The sequence below is a fragment of the Folsomia candida genome, unplaced genomic scaffold (assembly GCF_002217175.1).
Source record: "Folsomia candida strain VU population unplaced genomic scaffold, ASM221717v1 Fcan01_Sc006, whole genome shotgun sequence".
Classification (NCBI taxonomy): Eukaryota; Metazoa; Arthropoda; class Collembola; order Entomobryomorpha; family Isotomidae; genus Folsomia; species Folsomia candida.
This window is the reverse complement of record NW_019091198.1, coordinates 6205665-6226702: the sequence shown is the minus strand read 5'-3', so window position 1 is coordinate 6226702 and position 21038 is coordinate 6205665. Positions and strand designations below refer to the sequence as shown.

The 21038-nt window shown below is 37.2% G+C and overlaps 4 protein-coding genes across 20 annotated transcripts in view; 1 reads left to right on the top strand and 3 right to left on the bottom strand.

Moving 5' to 3' along the window:
* The window catches only part of LOC110851398 (twitchin), a 68708-nt gene extending 59722 nt beyond the window's left edge, over window positions 1-8986 (bottom strand). For 13 of the 15 annotated variants that reach the window (XM_035852911.1, XM_035852912.1, XM_035852909.1 and 10 more), the window contains exons 1-9: window positions 8897-8986; window positions 8289-8763; window positions 5159-5551; window positions 4733-4754; window positions 2235-2397; window positions 1983-2124; window positions 1039-1183; window positions 746-952; window positions 339-640 (exon numbers count right to left, since the gene is read on the bottom strand). In XM_035852911.1, coding sequence (XP_035708804.1) covers window positions 339-640; window positions 746-952; window positions 1039-1183; window positions 1983-2124; window positions 2235-2397; window positions 4733-4754; window positions 5159-5462 — 1285 coding nt within the window. In that variant the 5' untranslated portion in view covers window positions 5463-5551; window positions 8289-8763; window positions 8897-8986. The remainder of the gene's footprint in view (window positions 1-338; window positions 641-745; window positions 953-1038; window positions 1184-1982; window positions 2125-2234; window positions 2398-4732; window positions 4755-5158; window positions 5552-8288; window positions 8764-8896) is intronic. The other 2 variants (XM_035852924.1, XM_035852921.1) reach the window with 2 other exon arrangements.
* A 1377-nt stretch (window positions 8987-10363) lies between these two features.
* Window positions 10364-15322, bottom strand: LOC118432867 (serine/arginine-rich splicing factor 1-like). 2 transcript variants are annotated; one of them, XM_022099016.2, is made up of 6 exons: window positions 15167-15322; window positions 14873-15104; window positions 14387-14607; window positions 13938-14030; window positions 11118-11197; window positions 10364-10955 (listed from the first exon to the last, which is right to left on the bottom strand). In XM_022099016.2, exons 2-6 carry the CDS (start codon window positions 15043-15045, stop codon window positions 10791-10793), a joined length of 732 nt encoding a protein of 243 aa, XP_021954708.1. In that variant the 5' UTR covers window positions 15046-15104; window positions 15167-15322; the 3' UTR covers window positions 10364-10790. The 2 variants fall into 2 exon arrangements, with proteins under 2 accessions (XP_021954708.1, XP_035708882.1); XM_035852989.1 differs by having other exon boundaries at window positions 14873-15107; window positions 15167-15320.
* LOC110851295 lies at window positions 11342-13931 on the bottom strand. The gene is made up of 3 exons (XM_035852986.1): window positions 12796-13931; window positions 12432-12716; window positions 11342-12362 (listed from the first exon to the last, which is right to left on the bottom strand). Exons 1-3 carry the CDS (start codon window positions 13147-13149, stop codon window positions 11544-11546), a joined length of 1458 nt encoding a protein of 485 aa, XP_035708879.1. The 5' UTR covers window positions 13150-13931; the 3' UTR covers window positions 11342-11543.
* Window positions 15323-15468: 146 nt separating the features above from the next.
* Window positions 15469-21024, top strand: LOC110851096 (serine/threonine-protein kinase Tao). Of its 2 annotated transcripts, none has more exons than XM_022098732.2 (15): window positions 15469-15696; window positions 16185-16883; window positions 16963-17251; window positions 17333-17388; window positions 17480-17674; window positions 17808-17905; window positions 17998-18342; window positions 18440-18633; window positions 18723-19022; window positions 19135-19316; window positions 19403-19553; window positions 19636-20088; window positions 20180-20362; window positions 20438-20556; window positions 20664-21024. In XM_022098732.2, the coding sequence occupies exons 2-15, from the start codon at window positions 16711-16713 to the stop codon at window positions 20782-20784; spliced, it is 2859 nt and encodes a 952-aa protein (XP_021954424.1). In that variant the 5' UTR covers window positions 15469-15696; window positions 16185-16710; the 3' UTR covers window positions 20785-21024. The 2 variants fall into 2 exon arrangements, with proteins under 2 accessions (XP_021954424.1, XP_021954425.1); XM_022098733.2 differs by lacking the exon at window positions 15469-15696 and adding an exon at window positions 15805-16012.
* The last annotated feature ends 14 nt before the right edge of the window (window positions 21025-21038 follow it).

Here is a 21038-nt window from a genome sequence, read left to right as displayed (position 1 = left end):
GGAAATAACATTCATTAAACAGGAAAGTTATATGTAACAACGCAAGCAAGACCATTAGTTAATCGGAGGTCATCGTATTATATGGTTAACGGTTGAGTTTTTTTATTAACAAGTTTGTGACAATGACATTTTTGATCAATCACACGCTTGGACGGACGAGTTTAACTATACAACAGTGTATACAACATGTTAATATTAATTAATGTGATGTAACAACTTTAGTATAATTAGTGATTGTCTAACTAAATGGACGAAGGACATGGTGTTGGGAGGAGAGCCTGTTGGCGGTGGGTGAGGGTGTGGCGTTTTTTTTGTGTGGTGTGAGGGAGGGCGGATACCTTGGAAATTGAGAGAGATATTTGCGTTGCTTTCACCAAAGGCATTTACAGCGTTACAGCGCCAGTTTCCTCCATCCGCAATAGTTGGGCTTGATATTTCGAGATTAAGAAGGTACGAATCTTTCCCTAAATCTTTCTTGGTCATTTTTATTCTTTCCGTGAGGTTGACCTCTTTCGTGCCTTGGAACCATTTTATCTCCGGCAGAGGTTGAGCCTCTAATATGCACTCCATCACAAGCAAATCTCCCTTTTGTTGGATTGTGGGCTTCTTTGGAAAACGAGGGGCCTTCCCCTCAGGAATCCTGCACATGATACATTACGTTAAAATACTTGGGTAGGTATCTTGCAATATTTGTAATTGAACTGATAGGAAGACGACTAATGATGAAACAATTAGTGAAACGTACTTGAACTTGCCCCCTCCTTCAAAATTTAGATTGACAATGGCATTGGCTTCTCCATGAGCATTTTTGGCGACAGCTTTATATTCTCCTTCGTCAACAGATTCACAATTAACAATCTCCAGTCGAGACAAGTAATAAACGCTGGTGCTCGACTCGCGAATAATTGTAGACTTGAATCGACTTCCGGACACTTTTTTGCCTTTGTGATACCTGTACAGCGAATCGTAAATATTTGTTTTTGCAAAGGTTTTCTTATAGAATATATGAATCACAATCTTGATGGCAGAAATTCTCACCATGTTATCACAGCCTCCGGTTCGCAGGCAAGACGAACTTCGAAGAATACTGAACCGGAGTCTTCTTGACGAATGACGGGACGCTCGGTGAAACTGGGCTTGACAGGTTTGCTCCCTTCCGAGTCCCCTAAATTGAGGAAGGAACCTACGATCCGAAGGGTTAGTAATAGCATCATTTCTCAAAACAGTTAAATATCTAATTTAGCTTGACCATTTACCAATAACTTTATGCAAAAAAACGCAAAATTTATTGAACCAATTATACATATCAATGGTTCGATTTGTGTTGAATCAAAGTCGATTTTCTTCCTCTCCAGAGTAAGAATTAATTAAAACTCAAAGTTGTCGAAAGTTGAAAATGTGCACAAATCCTTAGTTGTGAGAAATAAAATTACACTATTTACTACAAAAGCGCTACAATTTAATTTTCTCCGTTCCCAATTAGTGCTTGAATTAGTTGAAAGTGTGGTTTTACTGTTTAGCAAGTAAACAAAACGGCTACTAAAACTTAAAATCCATCTACAGTACTGTAGCTACAGAATGTATTATTACGAATTATAAAAATGTACACCGCTATGTGTGCATGACATGATTATGGTTGAGCAGGACAAGGACAGACATATAATAAACTGCTTTTGTTTTCATGTGCATAATGACGGTCGGCTTACTGGACCGGTACGCAAATCAAGAATGCAATGATGCAAAATTGGTGTTGTATTGTATTTTTCTATAAATATGATGTTGCAATAACATAACGGCGGGAAATAGTCCGATAATCAAAATGTAAGTGTAATTGTAAAAAAATTATTATTTGGACATTGTTAGCTTACTTTTCTATTCCTCAAAAAAGGTGAGTAATGCTTATACTAACACTTTGCGAGTATAATAAATATGTAAGAAAGTAAAATAAATATCTAATAACAGAGTGAATTTGTTGCACTTACTGTCAAAGTTTAAACTGATGGTGGCATTACTTTCGCCCAGTTCGTTTTTTGCTGTGACTTTGTACTTCCCAGCGTCCTCCACTGCCACATTTTTGATTTCCAATGCTGCCACGTATTTGTCTCCATCTTTTTCTAGTATTAACTAAAATATAAAAATGCAATATTTCAAAGTGGGTACTATTATACAACTTATTATTTACGGAATAAATACTAATGAGTAGATCTGATTAATAATAATAATAAAACAATTACCCGATGCCTACTGCTTTTTTCCACAAGTGTTCCATCATGAAACCACACAACTGATGGTTTGGGGTCTGCCTTTATTTTACATTCAAAAAGTAATCTACGACCATCGTCTTCTTGACGAATCACTGGTTTCTGAGCAAAACTAGGAGCCACCCCGTCAATTTGCCTGAAAATATATTGAAGTTATCAAAATTAATCGATTGTATTACGCAATGAAGCAGATCAAACAAAGCATACAAACTTTTTAATAAAGGGTGGTTTCTTTCTAATTTAATCGCATCTCTCTTAAGTGAAAGTGAAAGTGAAAGCAATGACGATAATTATGCGGGAATAATCTATTAGCATGCCATTAAAGTTATAATATACAGAATATTACTGTTATTAACTACATATTGCATACATAATAAAAATATATGGAGAAAGCACCATGTGTGAATAATAATCGTGCTTCCGGTGCTTCGTAGGATGTTTCTCAGTGACATACCACGCAAAGCACGTGATGTTATTGCATGAGTCAGACCAAAGGATTTCGAATATTTCTTTCCAAGCAGGGATTACAATATTGGCACAGGTTTGTGGGAGCAGCAGCGGAAGTGACATTGGCGATGTTGTTATCTCACGACTATACGTACATTTGGAAGTTCAACGCTAACTAATCACAACCACCCACCCAAATTCACAATCCCATTCCTCCGCCACATTCCGCATCGTCAACTTCAACTAAATTACGAATGTATATCGGTCGGTAGTGGAGGAGGTTCAATGCTCCACCCACTTTTCACTCCATTTTACTTCCAACTAAATATGCTTGATTCCGATTTTACAAACCATTTTTTATTACAAACTTATCCTTTTTTCATTCATATGTGAAGTAAGAATTTTTTTGCATGGTGTACACATGTGTGTCCAACTAACGGAGGAAGAACTTTTGCATAAGTTTAAGATTATCGATAATCTTACCAGATCTGGTGTGTGGCATCACGCACATGCGCGTATAGGGAAGTGAATTAAAGAATTAACATGCACAATGTGTTAACAAAAAAACCTGTAAATTGTATTATTAAGTGAATTATTAAGTGTATTAAGTAAAGATATACATATATATAATCAAATTTCCTGTAATATATGTACACATGATTCCATTGATGGGGATGAATCTGGTATCAAAAACTTTAAGATGAAACTTAAATTATTATTAATGGGACTTGGGACACATGTCATATTGAGAACGACAGGAGAAAGTTGAACCGAATCTCATCTGTGGTTGTCTGTTTGGTGAGATAGATTACCCCGTGTATATCTTTTTTTACGCAAAAATCTCATTTGCGAGATTTTATAGCAGTACTCTTCTTAATTGTGGAGGAGTACTTGTGTAAAAAGGAATATTATGACTTGACTGACGCTGCCTATGTACGTGGCTACTTCATACGAGCATAAACTTGTTTAGAGTTTTTGATTGTTTATAAAAATGACTGTTGACACTTTTGGCACATGACACGAAATAAATGATGAATTCATTCCCACATGCCGACCCGCAACATGATAATATGGGACAGCTTTCCTCCCGTAGTCTGCATGTTCAAAGAGGAGTTTAAAGATTATGAACTTTTCCAATGCTCTACTTCTGCATTGCAATTTCATTTTTCCTCATGCCAACTTCTTCTTCATAGCTTCGTCTTCATTCTCATTAAATCATCCGTTCCTTTCGGAGAAACGTCTTCAGAAGCACACACAGCAACACGCTGGTTGCCAAATTCACAGATGCCTGTCAAACCCTCAAAATCATAAAAAATAATCAAAATCGTTATAACCATTGGAAAGATTACATCAAAAAGGAGATGGTACTATTCGCACAGTTAAATCTCAACAGATCATCTTATCAGGATTTTTGAGGGTCAGCGCTGGGTGGAATTTGATGCTAAAAAAACCCCAAGCAGTGATTCCACTGCATGCCGTGTATATTTGTACGTAGCGGGGAAAAATCTTGCTAAAAATATGTTAGGGAAATATACAGATTTACTTGTAGAATTTTTTCAATATGTTATATTAAAAGCAGTAGTGTAGGTATTGAAAATATAAAAAATAGCAGATTCACAGATTCTTCATATTCCTCCATGCTGACGACTGAATTTGAAATATTAGCGGAGCTAAATAGTTTACATATTCGACGAGAGTGCCGAGCAATGTATCCATATGCACACCCTGCAGAAACAATTCGGTATCTGTGTGCAAAATTTCATTGAGAAACACAATCTGCTCCCCACATGCCATTGATGCCATCCTTGCATAGAGAAATGCTTTGGCAACATTATAATAAAAACAATAAACAACCCAACCAAACCACATTGCGCCTAGTCTCGGTTATATGTATGTATATGGTTGCACATGCAATTGCTTTCTTAGTATTACGTATATAAGCTTGAAAATGGTAGTTGATGCGGCATTTTGATGCGTCAATATCGCAATAAATATACCGTGTAACACTTTTGCATAAAACTTACTTTTCTTTGGGCTCGTCAACGGCTGAAAATAAAAGTAAAACATTGGTAAGACGAAACCTTCTAGTTCTATGGATGAGATAATGATATGTATACCTAGCTGACTAAGTCACTTGCAAATTGCAAGTTGCAATAGTTATACAGGACAATGATATTTTGAAATAATGTATTTACGAATATGACAAAAAGTTCTGAATAATGTTCTGATCTATGTCCAGAAAAAGACTAAAGTCATGTAGAATGTCTCAAATATTTTCTCCCTTGAAGAACTTATACGTACTTATATTTTTCAGTTTCATAGCAAACTAGTAATTTTATTTCTAAGTACAACCCCTCCCTATTCGGAAGTGAAGTCCCGAATCCCTAATTACGAGTCAAATTGATTGGAGAAACAGGATAAAAATGAATAATAATAAAAAAATCACTTACGGCTAAAATTAAGGTTAATTGATGCAAAAACTTCGCCAAGCTTATTCTTGGCTTTGACGCGATAAAGTCCCGCATCCGATTCGACCACATTGTCCAGCTCTAAGACAACAAGGAACTTGTTGGTCGCGATCTTCGAGGTCTTGAACACAGTGCGCTTATCTGCGCTCAACTCGGTTTCCCCACGGAACCAGGTGATGTCCGGTTGGGGTGCCCCCACGAGTTGACACTCGAAGATGAGTCGGTTCCCATCATCCTCTTGGCGCAGTTGGGGTTTTTGAGTGAAGGCTGGAACCGACTCGGCCATTTCCTCAAACCCCGCCCTACAGCGTCCCCACTACTGACCACCAGACCACTCACACCTCAACCTCCCTCCTCCGATCCCCTTTGAGCACACTGCAAGAGAGATAAAGATAACACAGTTAATTTTTTGAGAAATCCATTCATTTAAGTCTCTGATTCATGCATATCGGAGTTTCCCTTCCTCAAAAAGTCCCAAAGTCTTTTCATTTGACTTGTACGTAACCTATTAATATTTCATGCTAAATATGTAGTACTCTGGAAGCTTGGGTATTATGTAATTTTTACATTCTTATGACATCGAATTGTTTAGCCGTTTCCAAAAAAAAGAAGTCGAAATGCAAGTTTGACTTAATAATGTACAGAGTTGACGGGCAGATAAGTGTAACCGTCTGTTTATTACATAAGAAAAACTTGCATGCAAAAAAATTCAAGGGCTACAGTAGGCTGCCGTTGTGTGATATCAGACCACCACTTGGATGAATTATCAGTCATTGCAAGTGCGTACGGCACTGCATGGATGCATGAGTGATAGGATAAGCATGGTCTGGAGCAGCTCTGGGTTAGTGGGTTTACAAACTTGACAAGAGAAGAATTTTTGCCAGCGAAAATACCCGGATGGAATGAACGAGTTAAAAATAACATTGGTACACACATCACACGTCGCCTTACTCGGCTTTACCAGGCAGCATAGTCTTTTTTAACGCCATCGCCCGTAAAATCGAGAGAGGCTACAATATGAGAAACCTCTTGGTTGGTATGTTGTTATCGCGTCGGCTTTAGATCGTTGGAACGTTGGAGAAACCCTACTCGAAAAATGGTGATCTGCAACCCGCGCAATTTCAGTGCAAGATTATCATGACATGTGTACGACGGTATCATGTTGGAGTTTCGCATGCTCATATTTGCTTAGCAATTTTATACCCAAAAACGCAATGAGTACTTTACCGAATTTCTTAATTCAGATAATTGAGTGACCAATAATAATCATGCTGCATATAACGTAATAAAGCGATATGTCCAAATATGAAAATACGTTGATGGGTGATCATTGCTCTTGTACATTAAACCTAGAGTTAGAATTATGCCCGAGCAATAATTTATAATGTAGCCTTATTGTTTTATAGCGTGTAATAAAATGCATACGCATTACGTATGACCATAACGGCGTTATAACGTCATAATAAAGCGTCGTCTACCGTTTATTATTAGCTCTAAGTAAATATAAAGTTTACGTACATTTACTTTGGACAATTTGGACTTGGATTTGTTCAATTTTTGAACTCTAAACAGGAACAATTCCTTTTAGAAGACCGATTGTACGAAATTTCTAAAAAAAATTCTTGCAAGGGTTCAAGCAAAAATTCTCATCCCCCAAGGTATGTCTTCGTTGCATTCGAATTGTTAAAACATGCATGAAAATAATGTTACTAAATTCTATTTGACTGTCACAAATCAAAGTTGTCGAAATGTAATCAGAAAGTGAGCAAAATTATTAAGTGCATACAACAGTTTAAGAAAAAAGGTTCTTCATTTGACACTCTCTATTTAGCTTCAACTCGTTTCGAGACGATCATTTGTTATTGTTACGTGGATCATGTTTTGTTTTTGCACTTCCTCGTCTCGTTTGCATAAAGAACGGAGTGGTGCGTCCCCGCATTCCGTCACTTTATTGGTTTAGTCTGTTGACTAGGCTTGATGTTGAGAAATCACTAAAATAATTCTACAAATCTGGAAATCTCGGCTCGGTTAAGTGTGTAGGTGGCTAACACGAAGCACGAGAGAGACCAAATTAGTTCAAATCAATCCGTCAGCGCAACCGAATTATTATGAAACGAACGAGTTCTTGTAAATACATATGTGAACTAACCAACAGTTTAAAACCCACCTAACCTAAAGGAGTTTTTACTATGTTATCACATTTGAAGTGAATTTTTTACTGCCCAAGTTGAACAAGAAGGTACATAAAACAAGAAACATTCAAAATACAACATTTTCATGTATCCCTGCATATATACGTGCATACAATAATATGTTTTGCTTTGATTAAAAATGCTATCTTATACCAATTTATAGAGCATGTCAATGTTTCCACTTGGTTTATAATATCAAAACTAATAGATATGTTAATGAATCTTCAGATGGGCTTCATAATACGTATGTCGATATAGCGTCATTCGTCATTAGAAATAACTTAGATACATGATGCAACCATGGACATGTGTATAAATAACTTGACTTGACTTGTAAGTATACGTCGACATATTACATTTCACTTGTAACTACTTACAAATTAAGTCATATGTCCTAATTTTAAGTTATATCATATAACTTATGTGCCCATGCATCTAATTTAATTAAAAATGTAAAGCAAATTACTATCCCTACTATTTTTCTTGTAATGATGTGTATATAGTAAATTAATTCCGGGCGTATGCAATGACAACTTGTATAAAATTCAGGTGGTTGCATACCTGGTGTGTACTCATACAAGAAGAATTATTGGTTAATATGCATTAAAGACCATAGTACATATTTGCCATGGTGTGTGCGTGTATCTCATTAATAATTTTGAATATGCTTTATCAAGATGTACAAAAATTTCAGGTAATGACCTATACGGATTTCCAAGTTCAATCTAGTTATCTTATGATTAGAAGAATTTAAAAGTTAAATTGAAATTCAAGAAGTCCATGGCTTTTTCAGCCTCAGACAGGTCGCTTTCCACCGCAAACCAATGTTACTGCATCACAAATGCTTGATAAACCCAGAGCCCACTTTCACCACAAGTACATACATAAATACAAAATAATAAGAGAATTGTGAATCTAACCTGAACAGACACTAATCCTAAGTGAATCCAAGAAGTAATAAAAACATGGGAGACTTTTTGTTTGACAAGAAATTACACTATTTGTGCATATCACTGGACATTGGTCACAGAAACACAGTTGATGAAAAATGGAGTCACAGGCTCACTCACTCATTCACTGCGACACTTTTATAAAACAATTCACCAACACAAATTCATGACATTTTTTATACAGCATCCTGATGAAGATGACACAAGAAGAGAGTGAAATTTTTTTTCTGTGGAGAGGGGAAAGCAAGGGAAAAAGATGTGCCCCTTGTGACGAGGGCACTAATAAGATGATTTTAAGTAGTATGCGTTGTCGTTCTTTTTGGATTATCGTCGTATCTTGCTGTCAGCAGCGTGGATATTGGGTTGGCTTGAAAAAGCTTTAATAAAACTGCAGAACCTCCTTTAGAAGTAGACGAAGATAACTTAGTTCTGCGTGATGCGTGGACTGCAGGGAAAATAGAAACAGAACAATTATACATAAACAAAATTATTTATGAGAATAGTGCTGCTTCGAATGGGGGAAATTTTGGGGGGGATTATTTGTGAAGAAGAAAGTGATCGAGAAGAGGCTGACGAACCCGGCACTGCTGAAATTCTTGAAACACGGAAGGGCAAGAGGCCGGCAGAGATGCTCCACCACTACTAATAGTATCTGACGACGATATAGCAGTATTAGCTCATCTGCATGAAAATAGCATGGATGGATGTGGGGCAAAAAGTCTAAACATCACTTTAAAAATAGAGTTTGGATCGCATCGAATCGAGACAGGGGTTTGGGGGTCGGCCTTTTAAGAGAAACACGAAAAAATGTTGGTACACACCTCCATACAACATAAAACAGCAGAAAACGACGACGACCACGACGACGACGACAGCTCTGCGCCACACGTACTATCCCCTCAACATTACTCTGCATATATCCAACCATCCAGGCATAAATGCATATGTACATTCTTAGGATTAGAGGGGGCCACTTGTTGCAACATCCTGATTGCCTGGCATTGTCCATCCATAATAATATGCAAGATTGGGTATTACTTTTTGAAGTAAAATGTTTTTCAAGCTCGATAGAAATCATAAAAGCATATGATTAGGTCAGAAAAGTGTTGGAAAATCCGGATGAAATTAAATATTTAAGTTGAGGCGATGGGCCTATGCTACGAGGATTACTAGATTTAATAAAATTAATGTGGTAGCACAGGGTAAAAGTCAGTCACTGGTATCTAGATCTACGTCTACGAGTTGGAGTTTGCATTCAAGAGAGGAGGATGGTGGGCAATACATTGAGACGTTTTTCGAGTTCATCACTATTTTTATCACCCACTTTCCGTATTTTTGGCTCAGGGAATGAATGTACATATGCAATAAGTGACATTGTCTTGAAGCAATGTACACACACTGACACACATGGTCTTGTACTATCTGTTCAGGAGATTGCATAATACTTGCTCAGACTCCTAAAATCTTGTCTCGTTCGTATACACGTTGTCACACTTTTGCTGCACCGGTCGCTTTATACATATGTAAATGCCCAGCTAATGAGGATGCCTTTCTGTAGGAATTGACTTCCAGTGCAGGTCTCCCAGCGTACCTAAGCTTTCAGATCTTGACCAAACTAGTGTCAATCTATAACAAATGTAATTAGTATGAAATTTGCAAAAGACGTTATCTGCGAATGCTCAGGTTTGGCAGAGATATTTGCATCAAAAGAGAAGAAAACGCGGCCTAAAGTTGACAAATTTGACACTTTCCAAATTTACTGGGCGTTTTTTTCTTATTCGGATGTAAATCAAACCTGAGCATGGCAGATAATATCTTTTGCAAGTTTCATATTAATTAAGTTCGCGATCGATTGACACTAATTTGGTCAAAATCGGCGACCATTGTAAGAGGTATTGGTTTTCTGTACCCCCTTATGAATTAGAAAGGTCTAAATTGTATAAATATAGGTTTTAAAGTATTGCTAGAATTCTAGGCTGTTTGCATAAATATTTAAGAAATTTTGTGCAGGGCATGGCAAAACACGCATTAACGTGATAAAAATGTTTTGTTTTATATGCAATTTTCTTTATTAACATCTGTAACAGCATAAATCCAACTGGTGGTCAATATTATTTGTTGTTTTATATAGAAACACTATATATATGAGCACTTAATTGAGGGAGGGTCAGCTGATGTTACATAGTATTATTTGATAGATATTACATAATAGATACTCTTATATATATATATACCATTTTAGTAAATGAAAACATCATGATAGTTTGGAATGTAATTTCTTACGAATGAAATTTTAAGATGAAAAACACATTCATTTTGTAGGTGAAACTAGTAAAACAATTAGTTGTTGTTTGTATTAAACATAATTTAAAACAAAATTCAGTCCTTATTGGAACATAATTTTATCGAGGTTTTGAATTTGATAATGATGGTTTTAAATGTGTAATAATCTTCAATTTCCTCCTTCGTTACTCAACGACGGTCATAAGACGGAGAGCGTGATCGACTTCGCGAATCGCTACGAGATCGACGACGAGGGCTGTAGCTTCGACTACGACTTCGTGGAGATCGATCCCCACTACCACTCCCGGCTGCCCCTCCTCGATCTTCCTTTACTCGAATGTATGTTGTCTCGCCCTAAACATAAGTAAATACATTCATTATTTCACACACATGCATATCACGGCAAATTTTTAGTCTATAATTTGATGATCAACATGCTGCTGATTATTATTATGTATGTTACATGTTACATTATTATGTACAACTTGTTTATCCAACACACCAATATCTACATACCTCATGAGAGCGAAATCGAGAGTCATCCAGCTTTTTAATGGCATACTTCATATCCTCATGTCGCAGAAATTCCACCACTCCTGCCCCAGAATTGGTTATCAAATTAGAGGTACATCAAAGTAAAAAGTATAGATACACGTTAATTAAGCCCAATTATTAGTTTTAACAATTTCCGGGTTTTTCACAGTGTGATGGGAAAAATTAAGCAAAGTAAACCGCAACAGTTATCAACAGAAGGGATCACCGCGTGAGTTGTTTATTTTGAAACTACAAATAAACTAGAAATTACAACGTGTGTTAACACATTAGAAAGTTAACTATGTACTATATAGGGGGGTCGAACTACTCATATTTAGAGATAGTCCAAACCCGCGGCGGTAGCGCATTCAAGGGTAATTGCCGACAAGTTAACTATGAGACAACTTTTTAAAAGTATGAATCCCCCAAATGAACTCTACACGTCCTCCACTTATCCTCAGACTCTTCTTCTGTTCCACTGTCACCTTTAAGAGTTTTAAGTGAAATCTCAAAAATTTGCATGTCAAATCCATCCCAGTTGTACAATTTCTTTGTGAGGGGACAGATTGGGTGAGAATTGTTGGTCATCTTGAGCATGGTTGCAATACAGGTGGCCATTTGAGCCATCATTTCCACTTGTTCTGCCTTGGATTTCATCTTTTTCCAAATTTCCGATTTCTCGTCGCCTTCAACTTCCTCCTCTTCGCCTTCAACTTCCTCCTCATCCTCCTCTTCGCCTTCAACTTCCTCCTCGTCCTCCTCTTCGCCTTCAACTTCCTCCTTCTCAAATTCCACCGTCCTCATGATGGCATCTTCTTTCTCAGTCAGTTGACACTGAAAAATGTTCTCTATCGTTCTCTTGTCACAGTCACGTAGGCCAGTTTTGATAGTTAAGTAATGCTGCACAGATCCCTTGCGTCCATGTTTTTTCCTCTTTGAGAACATCACCCCGTCATACAATCCCCCCTTTTGGTTATGACCCTCATATGTATGGGGGAGCTTAGAATTGAAATTTGATGGGAGGAGAGGACTACGGGTTCGGTCCAAGAGAGAATCCAAAGGCTGAGATGAGAAGACGATATTGTTGTCTTTTAAAATCTGCAGGACTTCATCCCAAATGACTTCTTCTCCACTCTTTCCCTTGTAGGTCACCCACCCCATGAGAAGTTTTATTTTATTTTCTTCTGCAGTGGAGTTATGGAATTTGAAGAGAAGAAAAAGTGCAATCTGTAATTATCATACTTTTATAAATAATATAAAACTGTATTTTTGAAGTGTTATTAGGAGAATTATTACGGAGATTGTGTTGAATTTTTGGCAAGCTTCAGTGGTAGGGACGGACCAATGTTTTGCAATACTGAACTTGGCGTTATTGTTCTTCATGTACTTGGAGATTAAAACATTGCCCTCAACACTTTTTATACCCATCAGAAATTTGTTGATAGACTCGTCGTAATACTTGGACACCTTAAATGGTGGTAGCAATACTGCATACACAGGGGTATTACTCTGTGTGTCCCTTATCAGCAGTACTTCCTGTAATTTGTTGGAATGTGTCCTACAGAATCCATTATTTTTATCCTGAAAGTAGTAGTAGTATAAGATGGTATTTCATTTCATGATACCAATTCATAATCATCATCACAATTTTATTAATTACCTTTTGACTTAACCAACATACTCGACATTTCTTATCCGATCCATTCCAATCGCTTTTTTGGTTGAAAAATAACTCTCCCTGTTGCCATTTTATGTATACTGGCTTATTATTGTGCATCAAATAAGCCCACGTCCCATCACTTTTTTTTAATTTGGATGTTCTAGATTTAGGAGACAATTCCCTCATACACTTAAGATACACATCAGACTTGTCAAAGTCTTCCTCCTTCCCCGTGTACCCCAAATGTTCAATCAGCGTCTCCCTTATGCTGTCGAGAACGGTGCGTTTCTTCACTGCGGGTGGTTTTGGCTTTTCAACAACGTCTTGTGAACCAATGGGGGATTCTTCAAACATAATTGATTACTTTCTGTCTCAGTCATATCGATGGTTGTCTAACCTGTTTCCTCAAATGTCACAAATTCCCCATTCTCATTTTGATAACCCATTATCATATTGGGCTTCATATTGTCTGGGATGATGAACTTTTTGACGCTTTCATCTGTCTTCAGCAACAATCTTTGTCTTTTTCCTGCAGGAGACTTGGGGGTCACATTTTCACGTTCGACTGAAGGGAGGACTTGAAATGAGGATGAAGTTGAGGGTGTGACACTTTTCATGGGGGTCGAGACAGTATTAATGGTGGTGGGTTGATTTACTGGGAAAAAACTATCCAGCCTGGCCTGAGAAGTAGTCGCCTTGCTACTCTTTTTATCCATGGTTGAAAATTAATTAATTAAAATTAATTAAAACTAGACTGAAATTTTGAGTTGAGAGGGATGTTTTGAAAAGAGAAGAGAGAAATTCGGAGTAAAACCGTCTTTCCATTTGAACTCTGCTTGCAGTGGCGCGGAGAAAAAGTAAGTAGGAGTCACTGACCTACTTGTCTTTTTTTGTTTACAGATTCGTCGAACCTTTTGTCATTTTGCTCATTCTTATTGCAAACGTCGACATTGGTGTGTGACAGGTAGGAATTATTTTGGCTGAAGCGAACTCTTTTGTATTTAAAATAATTTATATGGAGGTGAAATGAAATGAATGAGGGGAGCGAGTGGTCTAATAATTATACCAGAATTAGCTTTAATTCTGATGGAATTTTGTAAGAAAGAAAGCTACAACTACAACTATGCAAAGAAATTCCTTACCGGTCCCATCCTTGTAAGCATCCGCAAAGCAAACGTCCCCAGCTTCTCGCATATGATCCTTCAAGTCTTGCCAGCTGCCACTCGGAGGGAGTCCTACATAGTTTCAGTTTCACGATAGTCAGATTTAATTTTTTTTCTTCCTAACACATTTATGGAACGAACCAACCACTTCTTCATTCCATAAATAAAAACTGCCACTTAATGTTTAATGAACTGATCTGAAGCAATGCCGGATAATCCTGCTTCCTCCTTTCTCCAACAAATCCTTCCTTCTTTTCCTTATCTTAGTCCAACCAAATATCCGCAGAAAGCGTGCGGAAGAACAGAATTATCATTATTATAATTATAATATTTAGTTATTAAACAACAGGAGGAAGACAATCCCTTATTATTATATACTTTAATCCTCATCATCATTTCCCACAGTAGCAGTTTCATTAGCGTCGTACCGGAAATTGCAACACGATATTGTGATCGACGAGCTGGGGCTCCACGTCCTCGATCGCCGCCGCCTCGACCCCCACCACCACGATCCCCATAGGATGAACGTCCCCCACTGCTCCCACCACGGTCCCCACCACTGCGACTTCCTCCTCTGGGAAACTCCACGCGTAGTCGGTATCCATCATAATCATACCCATCCCGTTTCGACACAGCGTCCTCCGCATCCCTACACAAATTAAAACAGTGAACAGCAACGATAACAACAAAGAACAACAATGAAACATACCACCACTTCACACTTGTTTTTTACCACGTGCTTCCACGTCATAACAAATATAATATTAATATCAAACAAATACTAATATTCACAAATATGGATGACAAACTGGATAGAAATATTCCCATTTCACATCATCGTCACGCAGTAACCAACAGACTAGCGATTAGCGACCATTTTAAATAATATTGGATATATAATGTATCGCACGTACCTATGATCTTCAAATTCCACAAAAGCAAACGGAGGTCCCCTCCTATTCTTCAGATCGACATAGAGGATCTTCCCAAACCTGTAGAAGAGGTCTTCAATGTCCTTGGTCCTAATGTCGGGGGGCAAATTCCCCACGTACACTCGGCTCTCGCTGTTCCCTCCACGCGACGACATTGTCTTCTTATCCTCGTCGTCAATGATGATGCCGAGACTGGACTCGCAGATTAGCAGTACTACTGGATAATACTAATGATAAGGCAAATTTATTTTAACCTTAATCGTATTTTTTTATTACGTGTCAGTAGAAAGCCTTTAACGGCAACTTCACTTGTGCGCCATGCACTCGGTAAAAAAGAGTTGCTTACTTCCCTCGTTCACTGAGACATCTTTTGCCACTTTCCCCAAACCCGTGTGACGTAACGGTGGGTTGTGGATAGTACTACTGTCCATTACTATATAGTAATGGAGTGAAAAGAAGAACTGAGCTGAATCCAAAAACCATACCCACTACTAACTAGTCTCCACTGCTGTGCTGTGCATCCAATATTTCTTATCAATATTATTTTAAATAAAAATATTACAAACATGTAAAATATCTTAAAATCCATTGACCTGGGCGAAATTCATCTATTTGGTTATCATGTGTAACAATACGTTAAGCAAAGCTGAACACCTAGCTGTTCGGAATGAACAACACACACATTTGCAAAGATTTCGTGTGTAGAAATATTCAGTACTTTGAAGCATTTGCAAGTTGTTATATTATATTTGCAATTTGTGTTCTAATTTGGTTGGTGTTCTCAGCTCGAAGGAAGAGAAATGAAGGTATGTAAATAATGTTATTATGTACATTAACTTGCTAGAGGTCTAAAATATGAAGATCGGAGTGATAATAGCGTACAATATTTAGTCATGTTCATTGTTCAGTTTCATGAGCTATCTGGCATCATGACGTGCTCACTCCACAAATTTTTTGGAATATTATGTTCCTTTATCATAACATTATTGTTTTTGTATTTTGAACTAAAACCACCATCAGATTTACAACCTGAAATTGTAATAAGTACTCGTATACTGCTTGGTTTAATCTCTAGTGGGTTTATTAGTTTGACAATCACTTTGTGCTGGAACGACGATTCAAGTAAATTGAAGTATAGTCAGTGGCCGCGGAAGCTGTGGGGACATCTGGGGACGTTAATATTTATGTAACATGGGCAAATGATACGGACTTCGAGAGGACATGTCCCACGCTTCTGCGGCGGTCACTGCTAATAGTAATACCATATTAACTATATATATTGTATTGTTTTCAGCACTCCTCAAAATTGAGAAGAAAGTCGACACTCTCACAAAGAACGTTCAGCAGTTAAATACAACCCACACCGACAATTTCCAACAACTCAACAGCAAATTTGATAAGCTACACACCACTCTAATCTCCAATTCCGAACAACTCAACAGCAAATTTGATCAGCTGCACACCACTCTAATCTCCAATTCCGAACAACTCAACAGCAAATTTGATCAGCTGCACACCACTCTAATCTCCAATTCCGAACAACTCAACAGCAAATTTGATCAGCTGCACACCACTCTGCACGCGCTTCGAAAATGTTGACATTGCTCGCTCCAATGTTAATGAATCTCCTGCACCCCAACAGTCATGTAGGATTGCTTAAAATTAGAGTGCGTGAAATCAAAGTTTAGTCTTCAAAATAGGTTGAATTGACAATAACTAAAGTGCCATTAGTGTAAACGGTTTTGTAAACTATTTAAATTATTTGTGAGTTAAATTAAGCAGAAGAAAGTGTATTGTTTAGTAAGAATTTAGGGAGAAGAATGGAGGAAATGACATGGCTTGGGCGTGACAGTGACAACATGCTAGATAGTAATGAACAATGTGAGGTGATGGCTCGGACGTCTCGAGCAATGAGTGGTCTGGATAAGTCCAGCCATCTCCAAAATGGAGTCCCAAATCTGATGTTTAATAAGTCCGGAAAATCCCGTCAAATGTAAGTAGATAGTTTATTTTATTTTTCATCCATTCTCTTAACATATTATACGTATTACGGCTAAATTGATGATTTACAGACCCGGAAGTTTGAAGGATCCTGAGATTTCAGAGTTATTTGTCCGTGATGATCCAGACAAAATATTTGAAGACCTTCGGGAAATTGGTCATGGTTCCTTCGGTGCTGTCTATTTTGCTCGCAATAAGGAGACCAAAGAGATTGTAGCCATTAAAAAGATGTCTTACACTGGAAAACAATCGTTGGACAAGTGGCAAGATATTCTTAAAGAAATTCGCTTCCTCAGGCAACTCAAACATGCAAATACAATTGATTACAAAGGCTGCTACCTCAAGGAACACACCGCATGGGTACAATTTAATTCAACATTTTTATCTTGCATCGTACTTTTTGCTGCATATACTTATATTTACATTTGCTAACACTTGTAGTTGGTGATGGAGTATTGTTTGGGATCAGCGTCTGACATTATCGAAGTTCACAAAAGGTAAGTTTAAATGTCAATATTACTATTATAACAAGCAAATATTTAACATGCACAACTAACTACTTGTATAACAATGAATTATTGATTTTAGGCCTTTGAAAGAAGATGAGATTTCTGCAATTTGTGAGGGAGTTCTTCGGGGTCTTGTCCACCTTCATGCCTTGGGTAGAATTCATCGTGACGTTAAGGCTGGAAATATTTTATTGACCGAAAATGGAACAGTAAAATTGGCAGATTTTGGATCCGCTTCGATTCAATGTCCGGCTAACAGCTTTGTTGGGACGCCGTAAGTATTTGTTAAATAATAATAAGTTATACAATTGGATATCATACTAAGGGTAAGCCTGTGTATACACAGCACACAGTAAATCAAGTTAATATATTTGAATTTTGTCTTATTTTTTGCTATTTAAACTCAGCTATTGGATGGCACCAGAAGTTATTTTGGCAATGGACGAAGGACAGTACGACGGGAAAGTAGATGTCTGGTCCTTGGGAATTACCTGCATTGAACTTGGTAATTTGATTTGTTGTATCATTTCTTTGTTTATTATAATTTTTGTTGGTCGGTCAGTGCCTCATTAACATGCATTTGTTTTTATCTTCTAGCTGAGCGGAAGCCCCCATATTTTAATATGAATGCAATGAGTGCCTTGTATCACATTGCACAGAATGACAGCCCAATGTTGCAAACTGCTGTGTCCAACTGGTCAGACACATTTAAAAAGTTTGTAGAATTGTGTCTCAAAAAGAACCCAATGGAAAGACTAGCATCCCACAAATTGTTGATGCATCCCTTCATCACTCGCCCCAAATCCAGTCATGTTCTGACAGATTTGATTAGTCGTACGAAGGCTGCTGTCCGTGACCTAGACAACCTTAACTATAGAAAAATGAAGAAAATATTAATGGCAGACTCATGTGAAACTGATAGTCAACTAGGCGAGGGCGACGGTATGTCAACAGCAATATGTTACTCAATTATTTATATATTGTGCATGACATGATAATTATGTTAATGAATTTTATGCATTCTAATACTCGTTTTTAGGGAGTGAGGATATTCCCGGAGGGGATAGCAGTAAAAGCAACAGTATCACTTCTGAACAAAGTATCCAGTCAGTTGGTGTGTCTGCATCTTCACAGTCTTCTTCAACAAATTCCATCCCTATAATGCATGAACACGATGACCCCAATCATTTCTCTCCCATTTCAATAAGACCCCCCAGGAATCGTACCTCCTATGTAAGTATTATTATTCTAATAGCAAAATAACAAACAAGCTAGTGACTATTAGAAATATGATAAAATAACACAATTCATAAACTACATAGGCATCGTATACCTCTTCCATGGAAAGAGTACCCAACAATTTCGCAACCATACGTACTACGTCAATTGTAACAAAACAGCAAAAGGAACATATGCAAGAGGATATGTATGAGCAAATGAGTGGCTACAAGAGAATGAGAAGAGAACATCAAAGCGCTTTACTGAAGTTGGAGGAAAAGTGTAGATTAGAGATGGAAAATCATCGGAAAATGCTTGATAGTGAATACGAGAACCTCTTGCAACAATTTTCCAAAGAATTGGAAAAACTGCAAGCACGTCACCAGCAAGAATTGGATAGAAAGGTATTTGAATTTTTAATGGACCATATTAAATGATATTATTATTTTTTAATTATGCTGATACATATATATTTATGCATGCATATAAATTGAATCTCGATTTCTAATTTTTCAGCTAAAGCAAAATTGTAGCGCAGAGAAACGATTGACGAAGGAAATAACGGCAAGACAAGAACAGGAAAGAAAGAGTTTTGAGCTACACAAGCGGAAAGAGTATAAACAAAATAAGGAACGTTGGAAGAGGGAACTTAGTCAGGATGAGTCAACTCCTAAACGTCAACGTGAAGCCACCTTGCAGTAAAATTTCACATAGAAACATAATTTTCTCTGTATAATTCAGAAGTCATATTAATATTATGTAATGGTACTTTTTCCTTGTACAGGAGCCAAAAAGATAACCTGAAATACCAAGAACAGCAAGAGGAACAACGAATGCTTCGTAATCAAAAAGACTATTTGGACTTGGAAGTACGAAAATTTAGGAGACGAAAGCTGATTGCTTATCATCAATTAGAGCAAGACCTCCTCCGAGAGGTATATAACATTGATAACAAAATTACCCTTTAATAATTATATTTGAGCTTAAAAGGATTAAAAATTGTCTGCTCCTAAACAGGAATTGAATAAACGTCAGCAGCAGTTAGAACAAGCTCATAATGTGTTGATCAAACAACACGAGCTGACCCAAGAATTAGAATATAGTCAGCAAAGGGCAGTGCATCAACTAAGGGAGGATCAAGTTCGAAAGTTGCATCATAGTGAGCTGCAAAATCAGCACGAATACATGAAACGAGCTGAAGTAGAATTAAAAAAGAAGCACGCTTTAGAGCTGAAGCAGCAACCAAAAAGTCTGAAGCAAAAAGAAGTCCAAATCCGAAAGCAGTTTCGCGACACATGTAAAATTCAAACTGTTCAGTATAAAGCACTTAAAATTCAAATACTTCAAACAACGCCGAAAGAAGAGCAAAAGGTAGTAATTAAGAAATTGAAGGAAGAACAACGACGGAAATTAGCTCTCTTGGGGGAGCAATACGAGCAAAGTATTGCAGAAATGCTTCAAAAACAATCGGTTCGTTTATATGTTGCTTGTAATACAAGTTACTTTTATACACCGTGGAAATGACTCATAGTTATTATTATTTTTAATGAAAAAACATCAGATTCGACTCGATGAATCGCAAGAAGTCGAAGCGCAACAGTTAAAAGAGAAACTTGAAAGAGAGCTCGAAATTTTGATTGCATATCAATCAAAAAATAAGATGCAGGCCGAAGCGCAGCGAGACCGTGAAAGGAAGGAGCTGTCCGAACGTGTTTCCATACGCAGATCATTGTTGGAGCAAAAGGTTGGAACAGTTTTTGTCATTTTTCCGCTATCTAATAATTTATGTAAATAATAATGAAACATGCAAATGCATTAGATGCGAGAAGAGCTTCAGCAATTTGCCAGCGAGAGAGCAGAAAGAATTCGGCTGCTTCAAGAAAGACAAATGCGTGAACTTGAGCAATTTGATGAGGAGTCCACTCGACGCGGATTTAGGTAGTGAAATGCAGTATCATATAATATTATATAATCATGCTTTATTATAATTTGTTAATTAATTTATTGCAATATATTAATATATTGATCATTTGTATTCATTGCAGTGCACTTGCACTCACGGAACCGTCAAGGGAAGTCTACCATGAGGATGACTCAAAAGCCGGAAGTATGCTGAGTCTAGTGCATAGTAATAGTTCCACCTCCGTCGGCCCTAATAGTCTATAAAACTAGTAATCATCCATTTAAAGAATATGATCCACTATCCCCAAAAGAAGTCTTACTAGTTAATGACTAATGTACCACTATGATTCATAATGTTATGTAAATTATTATTAATAATACTTGTTAACTATAAATTAAATATGATATATAAGAATAGATTAGTACACAAATTTGTGTTTACGAATACTACTTTTCAAAGTTGATGGATTGCAGCATAATTTTAATAAACCGACTTACAAAAAATATACACGTATTTA

Coding starts and splice junctions, on each gene's coding strand:
- LOC110851295 (XM_035852986.1), bottom strand. CDS start 13,149: ATGTTTGAAGAATCCCCCATTGGTTCACAAGACGTTGTTGAAAAGCCA. Junction 12,717..12,795: donor TATGTTGGTTAAGTCAAAAG/GTAATTAATAAA, acceptor TACTACTTTCAG/GATAAAAATAATGGATTCTG. Junction 12,363..12,431: donor AAAAATTCAACACAATCTCC/GTAATAATTCTC, acceptor TGATAATTACAG/ATTGCACTTTTTCTTCTCTT.
- LOC118432867 (XM_022099016.2), bottom strand. CDS start 15,045: ATGTCGTCGCGTGGAGGGAACAGCGAGAGCCGAGTGTACGTGGGGAAT. Junction 14,608..14,872: donor GTGGAATTTGAAGATCATAG/GTACGTGCGATA, acceptor TAATTTGTGTAG/GGATGCGGAGGACGCTGTGT. Junction 11,198..13,937: donor TGCTTACAAGGATGGGACCG/GTAAGGAATTTC, acceptor ATTCTGGGGCAG/GAGTGGTGGAATTTCTGCGA.
- LOC110851096 (XM_022098732.2), top strand. CDS start 16,711: ATGGAGGAAATGACATGGCTTGGGCGTGACAGTGACAACATGCTAGAT. Junction 17,675..17,807: donor AACAGCTTTGTTGGGACGCC/GTAAGTATTTGT, acceptor ATTTAAACTCAG/CTATTGGATGGCACCAGAAG. Junction 20,089..20,179: donor AAATGCTTCAAAAACAATCG/GTTCGTTTATAT, acceptor AAAAAACATCAG/ATTCGACTCGATGAATCGCA.